The following is a 16,129-nucleotide window of genomic DNA, read 5'->3' on the forward strand; positions in this document are numbered from 1 at the left end:
AGGAAAAAGTCAACCATGACAAGCAAGTCTCTTCCCACCCTGACACCCTGGTTACCTTCCCCTTTAGCAACCGCTATGCTCATTTCCTGGAATATTGAGGTGCTTTCCTGCTACAAGGGCAGAGGTGAATAGTTGCCCCAGAGACTTTATGGCCTGAAAATCCTCAAGTATTTTCTATTTGGCCCTTTACAGAAAAAGTATGCTGATTCCTTTTTTTTTTAGTCTCTTACCGTTTCAAAGGATGCTGCTATGATATACTATGATATCGTTGTGTGTATGTCATTTTGTACGTGTGAGTTTTGGTAGAGTGAATTCCTATAAGTGGAATTGCTAGGTCTTACTGTCTCAGCATTTGTCATTTTCATAGATACTACCACACAGCTCTCTTGATAACTTGAACCAGTTTACATTTTCTCCAACAATGCATGCTTGAGCCTGTTCCCGTAGCCTCGCACTAACGGTGCGCTAATAATTTGATACTTGCCAATCTGATAACTGAAACATGGTACTCGTAATTTGCGTTTTTCTTGTTATGAATAAGGTTTAGCATATTTTCTGAAGCCAACAGTTTAAAAAACAAAAAGCAAAGAACAAACAACTCCTTCTGAGCCCTTTCTAGCCCAGTCGACTCAGGACTCAGGGCCTGGTCACCAGCACCACGCGGGACGCCGGGCGTGGCCGGGGCTGGAGTGGGTGGCCGCGAAGCCCTCGGTTCCCCCCCATTCTCTCCCAGCCGCGGAGCCCCGCCCCGAGTCCGCCTCTGGCGGGCCTGGGCGGAGCACGTGGCCCAGTGGGAGGTGCTGCGCTGCCTGATTTATTCCCGTCCAGGAGAAGGAGTGAGAACCGCCGGGTCTGAACAGCCCAAGCACCGGGTCTCGGGCCCGCATCCCCACACCATGCCGGGTCCCCGTCTGCTGGCCGCGCTCTGCGGCGCGCTCCTCTGCGCCTCAGGACTCTTCGCCTTCTCCGGTGAGTCGATCGCGCCGCCCTCTCGCACTCGCCCCTCCTCTCCGCGCCGCTCGGAAGTTCGCCGCCGCGCCCTCCGTCTACTTCCACTGTTTACAAACTTGGTCAAAGAGCCGGCGCCGAGCGGAGGGGCGACCTCTCCGGCTGCGCCCGGGAGGGAGGCGGGGATGCTCTCGGCCTCTCCTGCTGTATCCGCGCCGGAGGGGTTTTGGCCGGTGATAGAGGCTTGAGCGCTGGGCGGGGACTCGGGACACTGGGTGACAGCCCAGCCTCCCCCAGGGATGTGGCTTACACAGAACAAAGGAATCCGCTGTGTAGGGCCTCTCTTTTCCCATCTGTAAAATGAGGCCACTGAACTGTGTCTGACTCGCGCGTTCCTTCCACCAGGAAGTTTCTAGGACTCTTGTATTGATAAGTCTTCTCCAGCCAACTTTCCCTGGTAACTCCCTTTCCAGCCCTGGCGGCTGGTCAGTTCGCTGGAATTTTATCCTCTGCTTAAAAGTAGGTGTCTGGTCAGATAAGCGAAGGGCTGGGGAGTCGGTGGAATGGAAGGGCCTCCAGGTGGGACCCCAGAGGGGGCGAGGAGCCTGGGGAGGGACTTGGAAAAGGGCTCCCTCCTGAGGTGGCGGCTCCTGACTACCCCCCTCCCCCTGCGGCCTTGGGCTGCTGCTTTATCTTCCTTGGTCCTCCTCCCCCGCCTAGGATACATCCTGCTGGCAGCTGGGCCTGCTGGTCCAGCTGGTCATGGGGATACCCCATTCGCTTCACAGTGGGCTGAGGAAAGGGTGCCCACGGTGTGGGAGGAGATGGCAAAGACTCTTCAGGCACCCCCTCCATCATTTTCTCATAGAAATAGGATTGGCTGAAGCAAGTTGGGGGCGGGGGTGGGTCCCAGCTGAGCCCTGGCTCTGCCATCCGGTGCCAGTCTGACCCCCAGGCCTGGAGTGGAAGCCTAAGGCCACTCCAAGCTCCCCCGAGACATGGAGAGCTGGCTGGGTCTTTGGGTCTTAAAAGTCCCTTGCCACTCCTCTCTGGCCCCAGAGCCTGAGCCCTGGCAAAATGTCCCTGGGGAACTCTCCCAAAGAGGGCAGGACCCTGAAATCCCAAAGGTGGTTTTGTGTAGGGTGACCTGGCTTTGTGGGAAGGGGGCAGTACCACAGCTGCAGTGCGCAGGTGAGTCAGTCAAGGGCCTGCCAGGTAGGGGAGACCTTTCCCTTTCCCTTTTTCCCACTCACCTGCTTTGCCCTGGAGCAGTACAGGGAGAGGGCACTTTGGGAGGGGGAGAGAGGGGAGTTGGACCTTGCCAGGTCAGAAGCCCAGGGCTCTGGCCATTCTCAAGCCTCTGCCGTGGCAGTGCCCGCCGCCTGTCAGGTCAGGGAGGGGATTAACCTGCTATTTAAAGCCAATGACTAATAGCTCATTGGGAGCCGCCTTAAGCTCCCGAGGCCCACGCTGAGGTGGAGCTCTGAGGCCTCCATCGCTCATTAACAGTGTTCCCTTCGCTGGAGCCCCGGCCCAGGTCTCTGGGGCTTTGGGATCTCAGGAGGGCCTCCAGCCTGGGATGGCTTGACTCTGCAGGGAGGAAAAAAGATGTCTCATGTTTTACCCCAAATGACGGGTTTGGGTGTGGGGTCTGAGGCAGCCCTTCTGGGATGCTAAGGTCAGCTAGAAGGTGCTCCGCAGGCCTGGCTGACCTAGTGAGCTGAAGTTCACTCGAATCAAGGGATCGGGGACAGGCTAACAGTGCACATGTGTCAGCCAGGCCCCCAGCCAGAAGCTGTGATGTCCTCTCTAGCCCTCTTCCCACCTCTAGTCGTCCAGTTTTTCTCAAATCTGTCCTTCCTCCTCACCCCTTCGCCTGACTTCCTGTCTTACCAGGAGCCTGTGTCAGCCTCCTTGATGCTCTCCTGGTTTCCTACCTCACCTGCTCCAGTCATATTTCCACACAGAGCCAGAGGGATCTTTGTGTAGCTACAGGATGCCTCCCCACCCTGGGCAGCCCATCCACATCTCTGCAGATGGCCTTTTCTTGACATTCTCCATCCCCAACTAAGAAATGGCTTCCCCACTCCCACCTCATGCTTGAGAATCTCTGACTTTTTTTCGTGGGGGACAATGGTGGGGAGACTAAAGGAAGGTTAAGAACCCTGTTCTGCAGGATGAAAAGTCTAAACTTGTCATTCTTAAGAGTCCCTACCAGTCTCCCTTTTCAGCAATGTCTTACTGTTGTTCTCCAGCATACCATGTCCTCTGTGCTTCTGCTTTTCTGAAGAAAGTTCTTTCCTCATTCCCCAGCCCGACACCCTCCCACTCTGACTTTTTTTTTTTTTTTTTGGCCATGCTGCAGGGCATGTGGGATCTTAGTTCCCTGATCAGGGATCGAACCTGTGCCCCCTGCATTGGAAGCACAGAGTCTTAACCACTGGACGGCCAGGGAAGTCCCTCCCTCTCTGACTTTTAAACTAGCTCAGATGTCCCCACCTCTGAAACTTCCTGCTCCCTGGCAGAAACCATCCTCCGGGGGCCCCTCATGCAGGCTTCTGTCAGAGCTCATGGTCCGTCTTCATTACGTGGTGACTTGTCCGCCTCTTTCCTCTGGCTTCTTGAGGCCTGGACTGCATCTGATTTCTCTGTCTCAGGGGCCCAGGACGTACATGGTAGTTGGCCCCCCAGATATTTACTCGATGAACGACTTGTTCCTGACTCAGAACTGTCATTGCAGGTGACTTCTGTGACTCCAGCCAGTGCCTGCATGGTGGGACCTGCTTGTTGGACCAGGACAGAAAACCCCCCTTCCACTGCCTCTGCCCTGAAGGCTTCACAGGCCTCATATGCAATGAGACTGAGAGAGGTACCCGCCCTGGGCCATGCCTGCTGCTTCCCACTGGCTCCCAGTTGCAGCCCAGGCTGCTGGGCTGAGCTCCTCCTGAAGTGGACACTGGTCCCCAGCACCCCTCCTGTTGCCCACCAGCTTTTCCCTGGAAGCTCCCAGGCCACTTGGGAAGCTGGGTGCTTCCTTCACTTGGGCTGACTCGCCTACCCGTGACCCTTCTTGGCTCCAGGCTGGCCCAGGCCCCATCGGGCAGATTGGGAGGGGGGAGGGAGGAGATGGTTGGGGGAGGTGGGCAGTGGGCCGAGTTTGGGTGGAGGGTCCTTTTGGGCTTGGCCCATCTGCTGCTGCCTGTCCCCAGCTCCTTCCTGATCACCTGCCCATCTCACCTGCCTCCCTCTCCCCAGGTCCCTGTTTCCCAAATCCCTGCCACAGTGATGCCGAATGCCATGTGATTGACGACTTCCACCGAGGGGATGTCTTCACCCAGTACATCTGCAAGTGCCCTCATGGCTACACAGGCATCCACTGTGAGATCGGTGAGTATCTGGGGGTGCCTGTTCCAGGGGGCAGACCCTGAGCCACAGTCCTGGCAGCCCAGGCAGTGTGCCAGCCTTATTCCTGCGTCAGGGTGCACTGAGGCAGGGGACAGAGCCTCAGTTAGGCCAGGGTGGTGTGTGGGGAGGGGCGCGGGACCCTGTTGTCCCTCCCCAGGCTTCTTCCTGCCTGGCCCTCTCTCCTGGGACTGCAGGCCAGGCCTGATGTCCCTGCAGGGGAGTGAGGGCTGGTGGTAACCCCAGGGGTCGTGGGAGTGTTATTTTCTGTCACCATGAACCAGACACACAGCATTAGGGTAAAGTCTTGGCATTTTTCTACCAAGAGGGGAAAACCAACAGATTCTTAATCTTTTGGGGCCCAGGAGGTTAGTTAATAAGGTTTGAGCCTCAGGGTCTGACAGTTCTGGCCCAGGTTTGACCTCTGGCTTCATCACAGAGCTCTGGGAAGAGGGAGAGGCCTGGGCAGGCTGGGTCATCCCCTCACGGTCAGGTGCTCAGAGGCCCTGCGTGTGCAGAGGGGCTGACCCGCCTGGCCTGCTTGGTCATCCACGCGGCCACAGAACGGCGCTGGGCGGGTACCCGGCAGACCTGGCCAGCAACGTCTGTGCACGCCGTCTCCCTCCTGGCCTGGCTGGGGTCCCTCCCACAAACCAGGACTCTTCCTCACCTGCTGTGGGGCAGGCGAGGCCATGTCTAGGCGCAGGGGTGGGGGGAGTAGGGGTGGTGGTGCCAGACGTCTACAGTCCAGTGGGTCTGTCAGTGAGCACTGCGGGCAGGGGGCAAGTGGTCCTGCTGTCGGCAGATGTGGGGCTGGGCTCCAGGAGGAGGAGGGAGGGCAGGGCCAGCCCCGTGGGAGCCGGCTTCTGGGGGAGAGCAGATGAAGTGCCTGTGACGCCCTTCATCTTAGAGGAGACAGCCCCGAGGGCCTGGGCCCTGGGCCCTGGGCTGAGGCCGATGTGTCTGAGATACTGGGTGGAGGAATGCGGGGGAGCGGGGTCGCCAAGGCCCACGGAGCCCTGGGTGGGGCCAGGTGGGCCCACTAATTACCGTGCTGGGAGCCCAGGTAACCCTGGGTGTGCCTGAGTGGGGATTACTCATCTAGCCTCCTTCCGCTCCTCGGCCTGGGGTCTGTCCCAGGCTGGATATGGCAGCACCTGGGGCAGAAGGCAGGAAGCGACCACAAAGCTGGAGGAACACCCCCAGAGAGACCTTTGCAGCCCCTCCTTATCTGTTACATGGTGTGTTTCCTTGGAGCCCAGCAGGACCCCACAGGCCCAAAGAATGCACGTTTGGGGCCCTCTGGGTGTGGGCATGGGCTCTGTGAGGACAGAGCAGACCTGGGTTCAGGTCTCTGCTCAGCCAGTGGCGGGCTCTGATCTTGGGTGTATGGCCTCCCTTGTGCCTCACTCTCCCTGCGAGAATGTCAGACACCGAGCTCGGCGTGAGCCTGGGGTGTTGGAATAAGAGTGGATCTGTCCTGGGTTCTCTGCTTGGGAGCTGAGCCCCAGGCACACAGGCTCGGCCCCCAAGGACCACATCGCTTGGCCAGGGGCAGCTTCCCAGATGGCTGGGTCAGGACCAGTAGCTAGAAGGGGCAAAGGATATGAGGGAAAACAGAATGGCACTCACACCCCATCCAGAAAACTCCTGCCAGTGGGATTCTAGAAAACTCCAGGCAGATGTGCTTCTTGCTTTATGTGCAGTACGAGTACTGTTCATTGCTGTCTGAGGCGTTGCTTCTTCCAAAGCCATCCTCCTGGGGGAGCCAGGGACTGGGCTGGATGTGGTGGTCCTCCTGATGGGGCGGGGACACGAAAGAAGAGGAGGCCACGCTGGTATTCGCTCAGCAGCCCACACCCCCCTTCGAATAATTGCTGCTCCATATCCTGTAAAAACGAGACCACCTACTGCAGCCTGGTGGGGGACATCAGCTGCCAGTCATGGCAGTACCATGAGTGCCGGCCTGCCCTAGAACCTTCTGGCAGCCCAGGGTCCCAACCCCCAGTGACTCTGCCCAGCCCCTCTCTTCCTCACTGTGCACCTTGTCTTGGTACCTCCTCCTTGGCCCTCATTGTCCCTTCATGGTCTCTGCTCTGGGTCCCCGGCAGAGGCCACACTGTCTTGTTCTTGTGTCCTCTGGGCCCCGCCTGCTCGGGTGGCCCTCTGACTGCCCCCTCCCCCCTCAGTCTGCATCTCGCCGCTGGGCATGGAGACGGGCGCTATCGCCGACTCCCAGATCTCTGCCTCGTCCATGCACTTTGGTTTCATGGGTTTGCAGCGCTGGGCCCCGCATCTGGCCCGCCTGCACCTCACGGGCATTGTCAACGCATGGACGTCCAGCAACTACGACAGAAACCCCTGGATCCAGGTATGGAAGGGACGGCTCAGGGGTGTGTAGCGTGATGGGAATGGAGAAGGCGGGATGTGCGCCTGCATTTGGGGGTCACCACGGGAGGGTTCATAACCGGGGTCCAGGTAGCATGGTAGCAGGTTCCCACGGGTGAAGTATCTTTAAGTAGAGGGCAGCTTTGGGGGGCCTGGAGTGCGTGGGCAGGATGAGGGGGAGTGAATGCTAGGCTGTAGAGGGGCTCTTTGCACTGTACGAGGCCTCTGGAAGCTTGTCCTTGTGTGCTTCCCTGAGCACTGGGTCCAAAGCCTGGAGAGGGCCAGATGAGAAAGCCTCCCTTATTTGTCCTGCTTGGGCTGTTCTCCTTCTGGGCTGGGGGAGTGATGGGGGTGAAAAGAATCTGGGAGATAGGGGTTCTGTCCTTCCTGTCCTGGTCCAGGTGAACCTGATGCGGAAGATGCGGGTGACGGGCGTGGTGACGCAGGGTGCTAGCCGCGCAGGCAGTGCCGAGTACCTGAAGACTTTCAAGGTGGCCTACAGCACCAATGGGCGCAAGTTCCAGTTCATCCAGGGTGCAGGGGAGTCAGGAGATAAGGTGAGGTTTGTTGTGAGCCCTAAAGAAGGGCTGTGGTCAGCAACCCCTGGGGCTCCAGCGCTGTTTGAGGGCCCCCATTGAGGTGAGGGTGCCCTGGCTGATTGGCCATGAGGTGGGTTTTCAGGTGTATCTTGGTGTGAAGAAATTGGGAAACCCAGATTGTGCCCGTGCTCTGTGGTTAAAAGTAATAGCCCCACTTTATAGATAAGAATAGTGAGACTCAAAAAGGTTCAGTGACTTGTTGAGGGTGGCGGTAGTGGTGGATATGGGATGCATTCAGAGCCGTCAGGGATACCATGTACAGTCATACAGGTTGTACACTGCTCAAGGGTGTCATTACTAAGTCAGCACCATTCATGTCATGTTTGTGTACTTCTATCTGTGGGAAAATTGTTATAAAAAAGTCTTCTGAGAAAGGAGTACCTTTTCCTAATTTGCACAGAGGCACCCTATAGATCATAGGTGGCCCTGTGCAAAAGACAGGGGTTTATGCCCAGGCCCCGTGGTGACCAAGGAAGATCTGAAAAGGGGAATCTGTGTTGAGGGCTGTGGGGTGGTCAGAGGAAGGACTGAGCCCCTCCTGGCTCTGCTAAGCCCACCTCTGCCTCCAGGCCCAAAGAGGAAGGGGAGACCACCCCAGGAAGTGGGACTGCCCACACTGACTCACTCCTCCAATCTGCCTCTTCCCTCCTAGATATTTATGGGTAATGTGGACAACAGCGGCCTGAAGGTCAACCTGTTTGAAACCCCTTTGGAGGTGCAGTATGTGAGACTGGTGCCCGTGATCTGCCACCGGGGCTGCACCCTTCGCTTTGAGCTCCTTGGCTGTGAGTTGAATGGTGAGTGCTGGAGGCTCTGTAATCCTTGGAGATGGCTCTCCCTGCCCCCTCTTTTGTCAGCCAAGCTGAGCTGAGTAGGGTGGCAGCAAGGCCCAGGAACGTGGGCTCTCACAGGAGATGGCCAGGAGAGGGATCACCTGACCATCAGCAGTCCTGCCCAGGTGTTTGCTCTTTGCTGGTTGGTAGAGGAAAAAAAGACACCACTTCAATTTTCAAAATATTTTCACTTACTCTGATTGGTTCCTTGAGCTTCTAGAACATGTAGCATTAGTTCTGTTTTGCAGATGTCAGTTCCACGAGGGCAAGGAGTTTGTTTTGTTCACTGCTGCATTCCCAGTGCCTATAACAGAGCCTGGCTCATAGGCACTCAATAAATATTGATGGATGAGTGAGTGAATGAATGAATGAGGAAAATGAGGCCCAGATAAATTGTTTATCAGGGGCACACAGCTGGTAGGTATTAAAAGTTGGTCTGAATCCCCGGGCTTCTGACACCTACCCATCCACTGTTTCTTCCCCCAGACCTGTAGCCTGCATTCAAGAGAAACATGGGGACTTCTAGGGTCATAGGGCTGGAGATAGTGCTATTTTTTAAAAAATTTTTTTTGATGAGGACAATTTTTAAAGTTTTTATTGATTTTGTTACAGTATTGCTTCTGTTTTATGTTTTGGTTTTTTGGCTGAGAGGCATATGGGATCTTAGCTCCCTGACCAGGGATCGAACCTGTACCCCCTGCATTGGAAGGTGAAGTCTTAACCACTGGACCTCCAGGGAAGTCCCCTGGGGATGGTGATTCTTGTTGCCCTTTCCGGAGGGATTCTCAGATGGAGGGATGGGGGACCAGAAAGGGATAGGTTTCTGCTGAGTCATAAAAAATCTCACCACTGGTGAGGTCAGGGTGCAGAGCTTGGGCTGAGGGCCTTGTCTCTGCCCAGCTCAGCCCAGCCTTGCCTTCTCTGAGGTCTGATATTTCCCTCTTTTTGCAGCCACAGTGCCACCTGCTGGCCACTGGCAGAACTGTAGGGCTCACTAGGCAGAGCTGCAGAGCAGAGGTGGCTCTCTGTCTTTCTTGTCTTAACCCAAGACCCACCCTCTGCTCCCCCTTCCACCCTCTGTGGCACCTCTTTCTGTTATCCCGTTTTAGTTACTGCCCAATACCACTCAGAGCTCAGTTCAGTGACTGTCTGGGTTTAGTCTTTTTTTTAAGTATGAACTTGAGCCAACATATTCTTGCTCCCAGGGTCACTGCTTTTTGAGCCTAATTGTTCTTTTTTAAAAAAAAAAAAAAAAAATTTTATTTATTTATTTTGGCTGTGCCAGGTCTTAATTGCGGCATGCAGGATCCTTAGTTGCGGCATGCATGTGGGATCTAGTTCCCCGACCAGGGATCGAACCCAGGCCCCCTGCATGGGGAGCATGGAGTCTTAACCACGGGACCACCAGGGAAGTCCCCCAAGCCTAACTGTTTTAAGTGGGAAGTTAAAGACTTTGCCTTTTGCTAAAAGGAAATTCAGGCAGTTGGTAAAGGACAGAGACAGGTCTGGGGCCCCCCACCCTGGGCTCCTCTCCCTGGAGTCCCTCACTACTCACTGTCATAGTCTGAAGCCTTTGGCTAATTGCCGGCCTAGGCCTGTCACAGCCGGTTACCTCCAAGGCCAGGAGAGGGTGAGTCTGGCGAGCCGAGGAAGTGAAGTTTTTCTGTCTGCTTCCCTCAAGGACTGGACCATCTCCTTTCCCTTATAGGCATTCCGGTCACCTGGGGAGTGTTGGTGTGTGCCTGTGTGCACATGCGTGGGGCTGAGGTCTGGACATTTCTGAGTATGCCCTGCACCAGGATTCCTCTTCACCAGCAGGCAAGGTGTCCTTGGTGAATTGATTAGTTATTTAACTCAGTAGACATTTATTAAGATATTTATTAAGCTCCTTCTGAGTGCCTGGCTCTAGGGAGCAATATAGGTGAGATCCCTGACCTCATGGAAATTGCATTCTAATGAGGGAGGCTGATGTGAGACAACGAGCAAATAAAAGAAAGTTCAGATAGCAGTAAGAACTATGAAGGAAACATGAGAGGGAGATGTGATGAGGGTGACTTGGGGTGGAGAGAGGGAATGGCATGGGGACTGCTGTGTTGGGATGGCGTTTGAGTAGAGGCTTGAATGATGGAGATCAAGCCGTGTGAAGAACTTGGAAAGGGCATCCCAGGCAAGGAATTGACATATGCAAAGGCCCTGGGGCATGTAAAGGATAGAAGGGAGGCCAGTGGAGCTGGAGCCTAGAGAATGAGGGGGTAGCTTGGTGGGTGATGAGGCTGGAGAGGTGGGCAGAGACGGACCAGGCAGGGGCCATGTAGACCATTTTAAGGATTCAGGTCTTTATCCTGAGAACAAGGGGCAGCCATTGTGGAGGGAGTGCTAATAGGACACGATTAGAGTTGGGTCTAGAAGAGATCCCTTAGGCTGTATAGGGAGAATGGGGGCAGAGGGGCATTGTGAGTGAGGGGGGAGACATGTGGGAAGATAAGGTGGCTTGGATCAGGGTGGTGGAGTCAATGGATTGGGCAGATTAGAGCCTTCTACTAAAGTGAGCTCCATGGACCAGCAGGATGAGCATCATCTGGGAGCTTGTAGAAATGCAAACTCCCAGCCCCACCCTTGACTTTCTGAGACAGAATCCTCATATTAACAAGGTCCCCAGGTGAGCTGTGAGAAGCATTGCTCTGGCACCTCATTTTATAGATGGGGAATCTGAGGACCAGAGAGGGGAGGGACTTCCCAGGGTCACATAGCGAGTGGTGGAGCTGACAGTCCTGCTCTCGGCTTGGTGCCCTGCCCAGTTGCATTTTATGTGGAAGGCTGTCTGACATGCCGTAAGTGATGGGGGCATGAACTGCTGGAAGCAGATGATCTGTAGAAGGTTCCACCGTGGGCAAATGATGCCTTGGCATCCTCTGCAGAGTGCTCCAGGCTTGTGCCGGGCTCATGGCCCTCCAGGTCTGGAGCTGTGGGATGAGCAACCTCCCAGCCCAGCAGCCTCTCTTTGTGGGAGCAGGGTGGAGGTTACCTGGTGCACCACCGTCACGAGGAGATGGTACGATTGGTCGGCATCAGCACACTCTGGAGGCAAATTCTTTAGTGGCAAGGGAGCAAGCGTGTGGGGAGACAGTGAGGTAAAGCACTGAGTACTATAGTCAGCTCCCAGATGGAGCCATGACTTTCCAAGCCCACCCTCCCACTCCTGATTTTGCAAAGGGACAGGCAGTTGTGCAGTGGTGATTCTGCCACGTGTGAGACACGCCCTTCGTTCTTTTGGGAGTTTTATCTCCTGCCCGTTCCCAACTGTTCTGGCCACCTGCAGGTGCAGAACAGCCCGGCACATTCCTGAGTGTTTGGAGCAGGCCTGAGTGAAACCAAGGCCAGCTTCTCAGGTAGCCCTCCCAGGCCTCTCTGACAGCATGCCAGGTAGTGAGTGTGTGAAGGCCCTCTGGGAGGGGCTGTGGGGCAGGGATACAGGGTCGTTCCTGAGCCCCAGGAGTTCTGACTTTTCGGCTTCCACCTGCTAGAGAGCAGGAATGTTGTCCTGCTCATCGCTGGGTCACCACCAGGCAGGCCTTCACGGCTCTTGGTGGGTGCAGGAATGGTGGAGATAGTGTCACAGTGTGACATGGTGATTAGGAGTGTGTGTGTGTGAGACTTGCGCACAATGCTTAATGTCTCCCAGCCTCAGTTTTCTCATCTGTGGAATGGGGTTACAAATATCCTCTTCGTTCCGGTTTTTGTGTGGTAGATTAAATGACTGAAGTCGGCACTGAGTCAGTGAGATGGTTGTTATTAGCAATCTTGACGGTTATCCCAGGACTCAGCGGTGTGAATAGCAGCTGTACTGTAGGAGTGACAGAGGAAGTGCTGTGAGTGCAGAGGAGGAAGAAGTCCCACCCAAGTGAGGTGGTCAGGGCAGGCTTCTTGGAGGAGGTGTCCCATGAGTCAGGCCTTGAAGGAGGGTGGAGGTGGTGGATCAGGGCCTGCCCTGGTGCGGAGGGAGAAGAGCGGTGGGTGATCTGTGCAGAGCAAGTGAGGGGCACGGGGTGGGAGCTGAGATGAGGAGTAGGTGGGGCTGTCGGTAAGCAAATAGAACGGTTGGCCCTAAAAGGTGGAAGGATCTTCCGTCTGTCATCCAAGAGGATGCCAGAGGTCGGTCAGGAGCCACAGAGTTCTTTCCCCTTCACCACCTCACGCTCACACCCCTGGGAGGCTGTGGACCCCAGATCTGGGCGACAGCACCCCCCTTGTTGGCAGGATGCGCCGAACCCCTAGGCCTGAAGAACAACACCATCCCCAGCAAGCAGATCACAGCCTCCAGCTTCTACAAAACCTGGGGCCTCAGTGCCTTTAGCTGGTATCCCTCCTTTGCACGGCTGGATAATCAGGGCAAGTTCAACGCCTGGACCGCCCAGACCAACAGTGCCTCTGAGTGGCTGCAGGTGGGTCAGGCTCCCCCTGGGGTGCAGGGCTGGGGTAGGCTGGCGTTGGGTGGGTTTGGGTGGGGCTGTTGGATCTATGACCCTGGCCCAACCCAGGCTTCTGCTCCCCAAGAGGGAGTTTCAGCACGGCCTTGTTTGTGTTCGGCTTTGCTCCTTCTTGCTCTCATATCCCCACCTTTCTCCTGATTCTGTAACTCCAGAGGGGGGGATGGTAGGGGAGCTCAGTGATGCTTCCACCAAGGCCCCCAGCCCCAGGTGGTGAGTGTGTGTGTGTGTGTGTGTGTGTGTATGTGTGTGTGTGTGTGGTGTGTGTGTAGGGGTAGGGCCACCTCCATTGGCTGCCACAGGGTGATAAGGCTGAGCCCACGTACAGCAGGGCAGGACGGAGGAGGGACACCTCAGGATTTCTCTGCTTGCACTCAGAGCATGCTCTCTAACGTGCCGTCTGAGAACACACCATGTGACAGCCCTTGCATTTCATTGAAATTGGGAAGCGCAGGAGAGTCATGGAAAACCAGAGCATCCACTCATTTTATAGATGAGGAAACTGGGTCCCGGCAGGGTGAGGATTTGCCTGGGCCTCACCCGCTTGTTGGCAATGAGTTGGGTTTGCAGCCTGGGTCTTGGCACTGCCTGCCCAGGGGCAGCTGGCAGGCTCCCTGGGATGGGCAGGGAACCGGGGGGCAGGAGGGGTATCTCTAGGCCCCAACAAGCACATTAGCCTGTGGGGCTGGGTTCTGTGAGGAGCTGCCTGCCTTTGGAGTCCCTCAGGACCAATGTCAGGCTGTGGACAGCCCTGCAGGGGCCTCAGGAGCAGTTCATGTCCCTATAGGCTCTGGCCTCCCCTGTCCCTGTTCCTATCCTATGAGGAGTTGGCAGTGAGTTGGCTGGAGCCCAGGCTCTGAAATCTGAGCTTCATTGCAGAAAAGTGCTTAACAGTGTCTGACAAAGTAGGTGGGATTATTTATGCCCATTTTATAGATGGAAAACTGAGGCTCTGCCAAGTGAAGTAGTTTTCCCAAAACTAGATTGTATGCCCCAGTGTGTCTGCCTTTTCCCACCTTACTGGAGATGGTCCAAGCAAAGAAGATGGGGTGGATTTTTTTTTTCCTGTAGATTGACCTGGGCTCTCAGAAGCGAGTGACCGGCATCATCACCCAGGGGGCCCGAGACTTTGGCCACATCCAGTATGTGGCAGCCTACAAGGTGGCCTATGGTGACGATGGTGTGAACTGGACTGAGTACAGGGACCAGGGTGCCGTGGAAAGCAAGGTGAGTGTGTGTCCAGCTGTCCTTCCCTCCCCACTCCAGGGGTGCCCTGCGAGTGGGATCTGGGGCCCTGAGGGGAGGAAGGCTGGCTCTGGGGCCCTCCTGACCCCCTCTCTGTCTCCAGATCTTCCCTGGCAACATGGACAATAATTCCCACAAGAAGAACATGTTTGAGGTGCCTTTCCTGGCTCGCTTTGTGCGCATCCTGCCTGTGGCCTGGCACAACCGCATCACCCTTCGCGTGGAGCTGCTGGGCTGTTAGTGGTAGGCCCGGCTGCAGTGACCGCAAGGGCCGTGGGGGCACCTGCCCCTTTCCTGGTCCTCCTGGCCTCCTGGGGACCTGCTGCCTTCTCCACCCGCCCTCCTGATTGTAGCTGGCCTGGAGGTGGGGGTTTCAGTCGTCTCTCCCTCCCTCCTTCCCTCCACCTCCTCCCTCCCTCCCTTCCTCCTCCCCCTCCCCCTCCCACATGCCCCTGGTGCCCACCCCTCATGCCATCCCATTTTCTTAGGCACGGTGGGAGTTGAGTAGGTCTGGGATGGACAGGGAAGGGCGAAGTAGGGCGCGTGGGTCCTCCCTAGCGCCTCTCCCACACCCCACATTCCCAAGGCCCTGGAGGAATAGGCCCTGAGGCCCCAAGCTGGAGAGTGCTGGTTTCCTGCCCCTCAGCCCTGGGGCATGATGCTGCCAGTCTGCTGCTGCCACCTAGCCCGCCGACACTTCCCCCTCATCTCCCTGGAGACCCCTCTTGACCCTCATCCTGAAGCCTAGAGAGAGACAGACGCGGGTGGGGTGGGTCTGTGGAGAGATGGGGGAGGAGGTGGCTGGGCCTGGGGGGCCCTCTGTGCTGGTTCTTCACCCCAGAGTACACAGGCAACTTCCAAAATATATTTATATCACCCCCTGAACTCTCGCTGTGGTTCATCACTGCTCCGTCAAAATGGGCTTTGACTTGGGCTGGTGTCCCCACCCTGAGTCCTCCCCGAGCCCCAGCATTCTTGTGTCACCTGCCCGACTACAGAGAGGGAGGAGACTACTGGGGGTGGTTCCCACCGGAGGGGCCAGGACTCTTCTCCTCAATTCTCCTCCTCGAGACCCATGCAGCCCCAGGGCCATAGCTGCTGCCAGGTGAGTGCCCGGGGCGGGGCCTGTGCAGAGGCTGTCTTCACAAATGCCTTTGCTCCCTTCCCACGCCAGGAAGACAGGCAGAGGCTGCTGGTTTTCCCCTGCGGCAATTGCCATTTTCTCTGCAACTGGAGTGGTGGGCTGGAGAAACTATTAGAAACTCAGTGAACCTGGGCTGCTTTCAGAGCTGCAGGAGCCCCAGGGCGGGGTGCAGTGTGGGATGGGGGGGGCCAGGGCTCTGCCAAGTGGGCGGGGCGTTCCTGGCCCAGCACACTGGTTCCTGAGAGGCCACTGGCAACTCCACTCCAGGGCTGGGAGGAGAGCTCCAGGGGTACCCCTCTCCCCCCACCCCCTCACATCATGCAGGGGCCATCAGGAAGTGGCCAGTGGGAGGCAGTGCAGGCCAGTGATCTGGAAGTGGGGCTTGCAGATAAAAGAGGGACTGACTAGCTGGGAAGGGGCATATGAAACCACCCTAGTATTCAACGCCTTGGGACACAAGATGGATTTTCCGGAACAGACTTTGGGAGCCATGCCTTTGTACACATAGGCACCTCTAGGCAGCAGATCTGGCCATGTGGCTGCCAAAGGGAGGGTGTGGCATTGTTGGAAGTTCATCAGAGAAATTAGTCTGGAAGTGGCTCCCCCCCAAGAGCTCCTGTTGCCAGGGCTTCCTGGCTGGGCAGGGATGGAATAAAAGGCCCAGGCTGTGGTCTCTGAATGAACTGGGTTTGTGGGGCTCCCCACCTCTGGGGGTCTATTGGCTCACTCCTTCCTGTTTCAGAGCTCTCCTCCGTGGAGCTGCATGGGTTGGGTTTGAAGTCTTTCTGGGTGGTTGCTGGCTTTAGGACTCCCTCCTGGGAGCATTTCCTACCACCCAACCTGTTCAGGCCTCTCCTGGGGACTTAGCAGACAGTGGGAGAAACAGCTTTTTCCCTCCTGCATCTCTGCTCTTGGATGCCTCCCCAATAAGTAACTGCAGCTCGAGCCTTGTTAGAATGCAGGAGTCCCACTTGCAGAAGGGGAAACCAAGCGTCACTTCCAAGCGTCACTTTCATCTGTCAATTTGTCCCTCTTTGTGGCGTTGAAGATTTTCTGTGGGCCAGTCTCATTGGCTGGTTGGCT

General features: G+C 56.4%; 1 protein-coding gene across 1 annotated transcript; it reads left to right on the plus strand.

Moving 5' to 3' along the window:
- The first annotated feature begins 793 nt into the window (after positions 1–793).
- Positions 794–14,787, plus strand: MFGE8 (milk fat globule EGF and factor V/VIII domain containing). Its single transcript, XM_059912510.1, has 9 exons — positions 794–969; positions 3,689–3,817; positions 4,204–4,335; positions 6,540–6,721; positions 7,140–7,295; positions 7,990–8,134; positions 12,428–12,612; positions 13,729–13,884; positions 14,006–14,787. Exons 1-9 carry the CDS (start codon positions 897–899, stop codon positions 14,141–14,143), a joined length of 1,296 nt encoding a protein of 431 aa, XP_059768493.1. The 5' UTR covers positions 794–896; the 3' UTR covers positions 14,144–14,787.
- Positions 14,788–16,129: the final 1,342 nt, after the last annotated feature.

The sequence above is a fragment of the Balaenoptera ricei genome, chromosome 2 (assembly GCF_028023285.1).
Source record: "Balaenoptera ricei isolate mBalRic1 chromosome 2, mBalRic1.hap2, whole genome shotgun sequence".
In the NCBI taxonomy this organism is placed as follows: domain Eukaryota; kingdom Metazoa; phylum Chordata; class Mammalia; order Artiodactyla; family Balaenopteridae; genus Balaenoptera; species Balaenoptera ricei.

Excerpts from the sequence above, each read along its gene's own strand:
- MFGE8 (XM_059912510.1), top strand. The coding sequence starts at position 897 with ATGCCGGGTCCCCGTCTGCTGGCCGCGCTCTGCGGCGCGCTCCTCTGC. Across the intron at positions 970-3,688 it reads AGGACTCTTCGCCTTCTCCG|GTGACTTCTGTGACTCCAGC; the intron begins GTGAGTCGATCG and ends CTGTCATTGCAG. Across the intron at positions 7,296-7,989 it reads CAGGGGAGTCAGGAGATAAG|ATATTTATGGGTAATGTGGA; the intron begins GTGAGGTTTGTT and ends CTTCCCTCCTAG.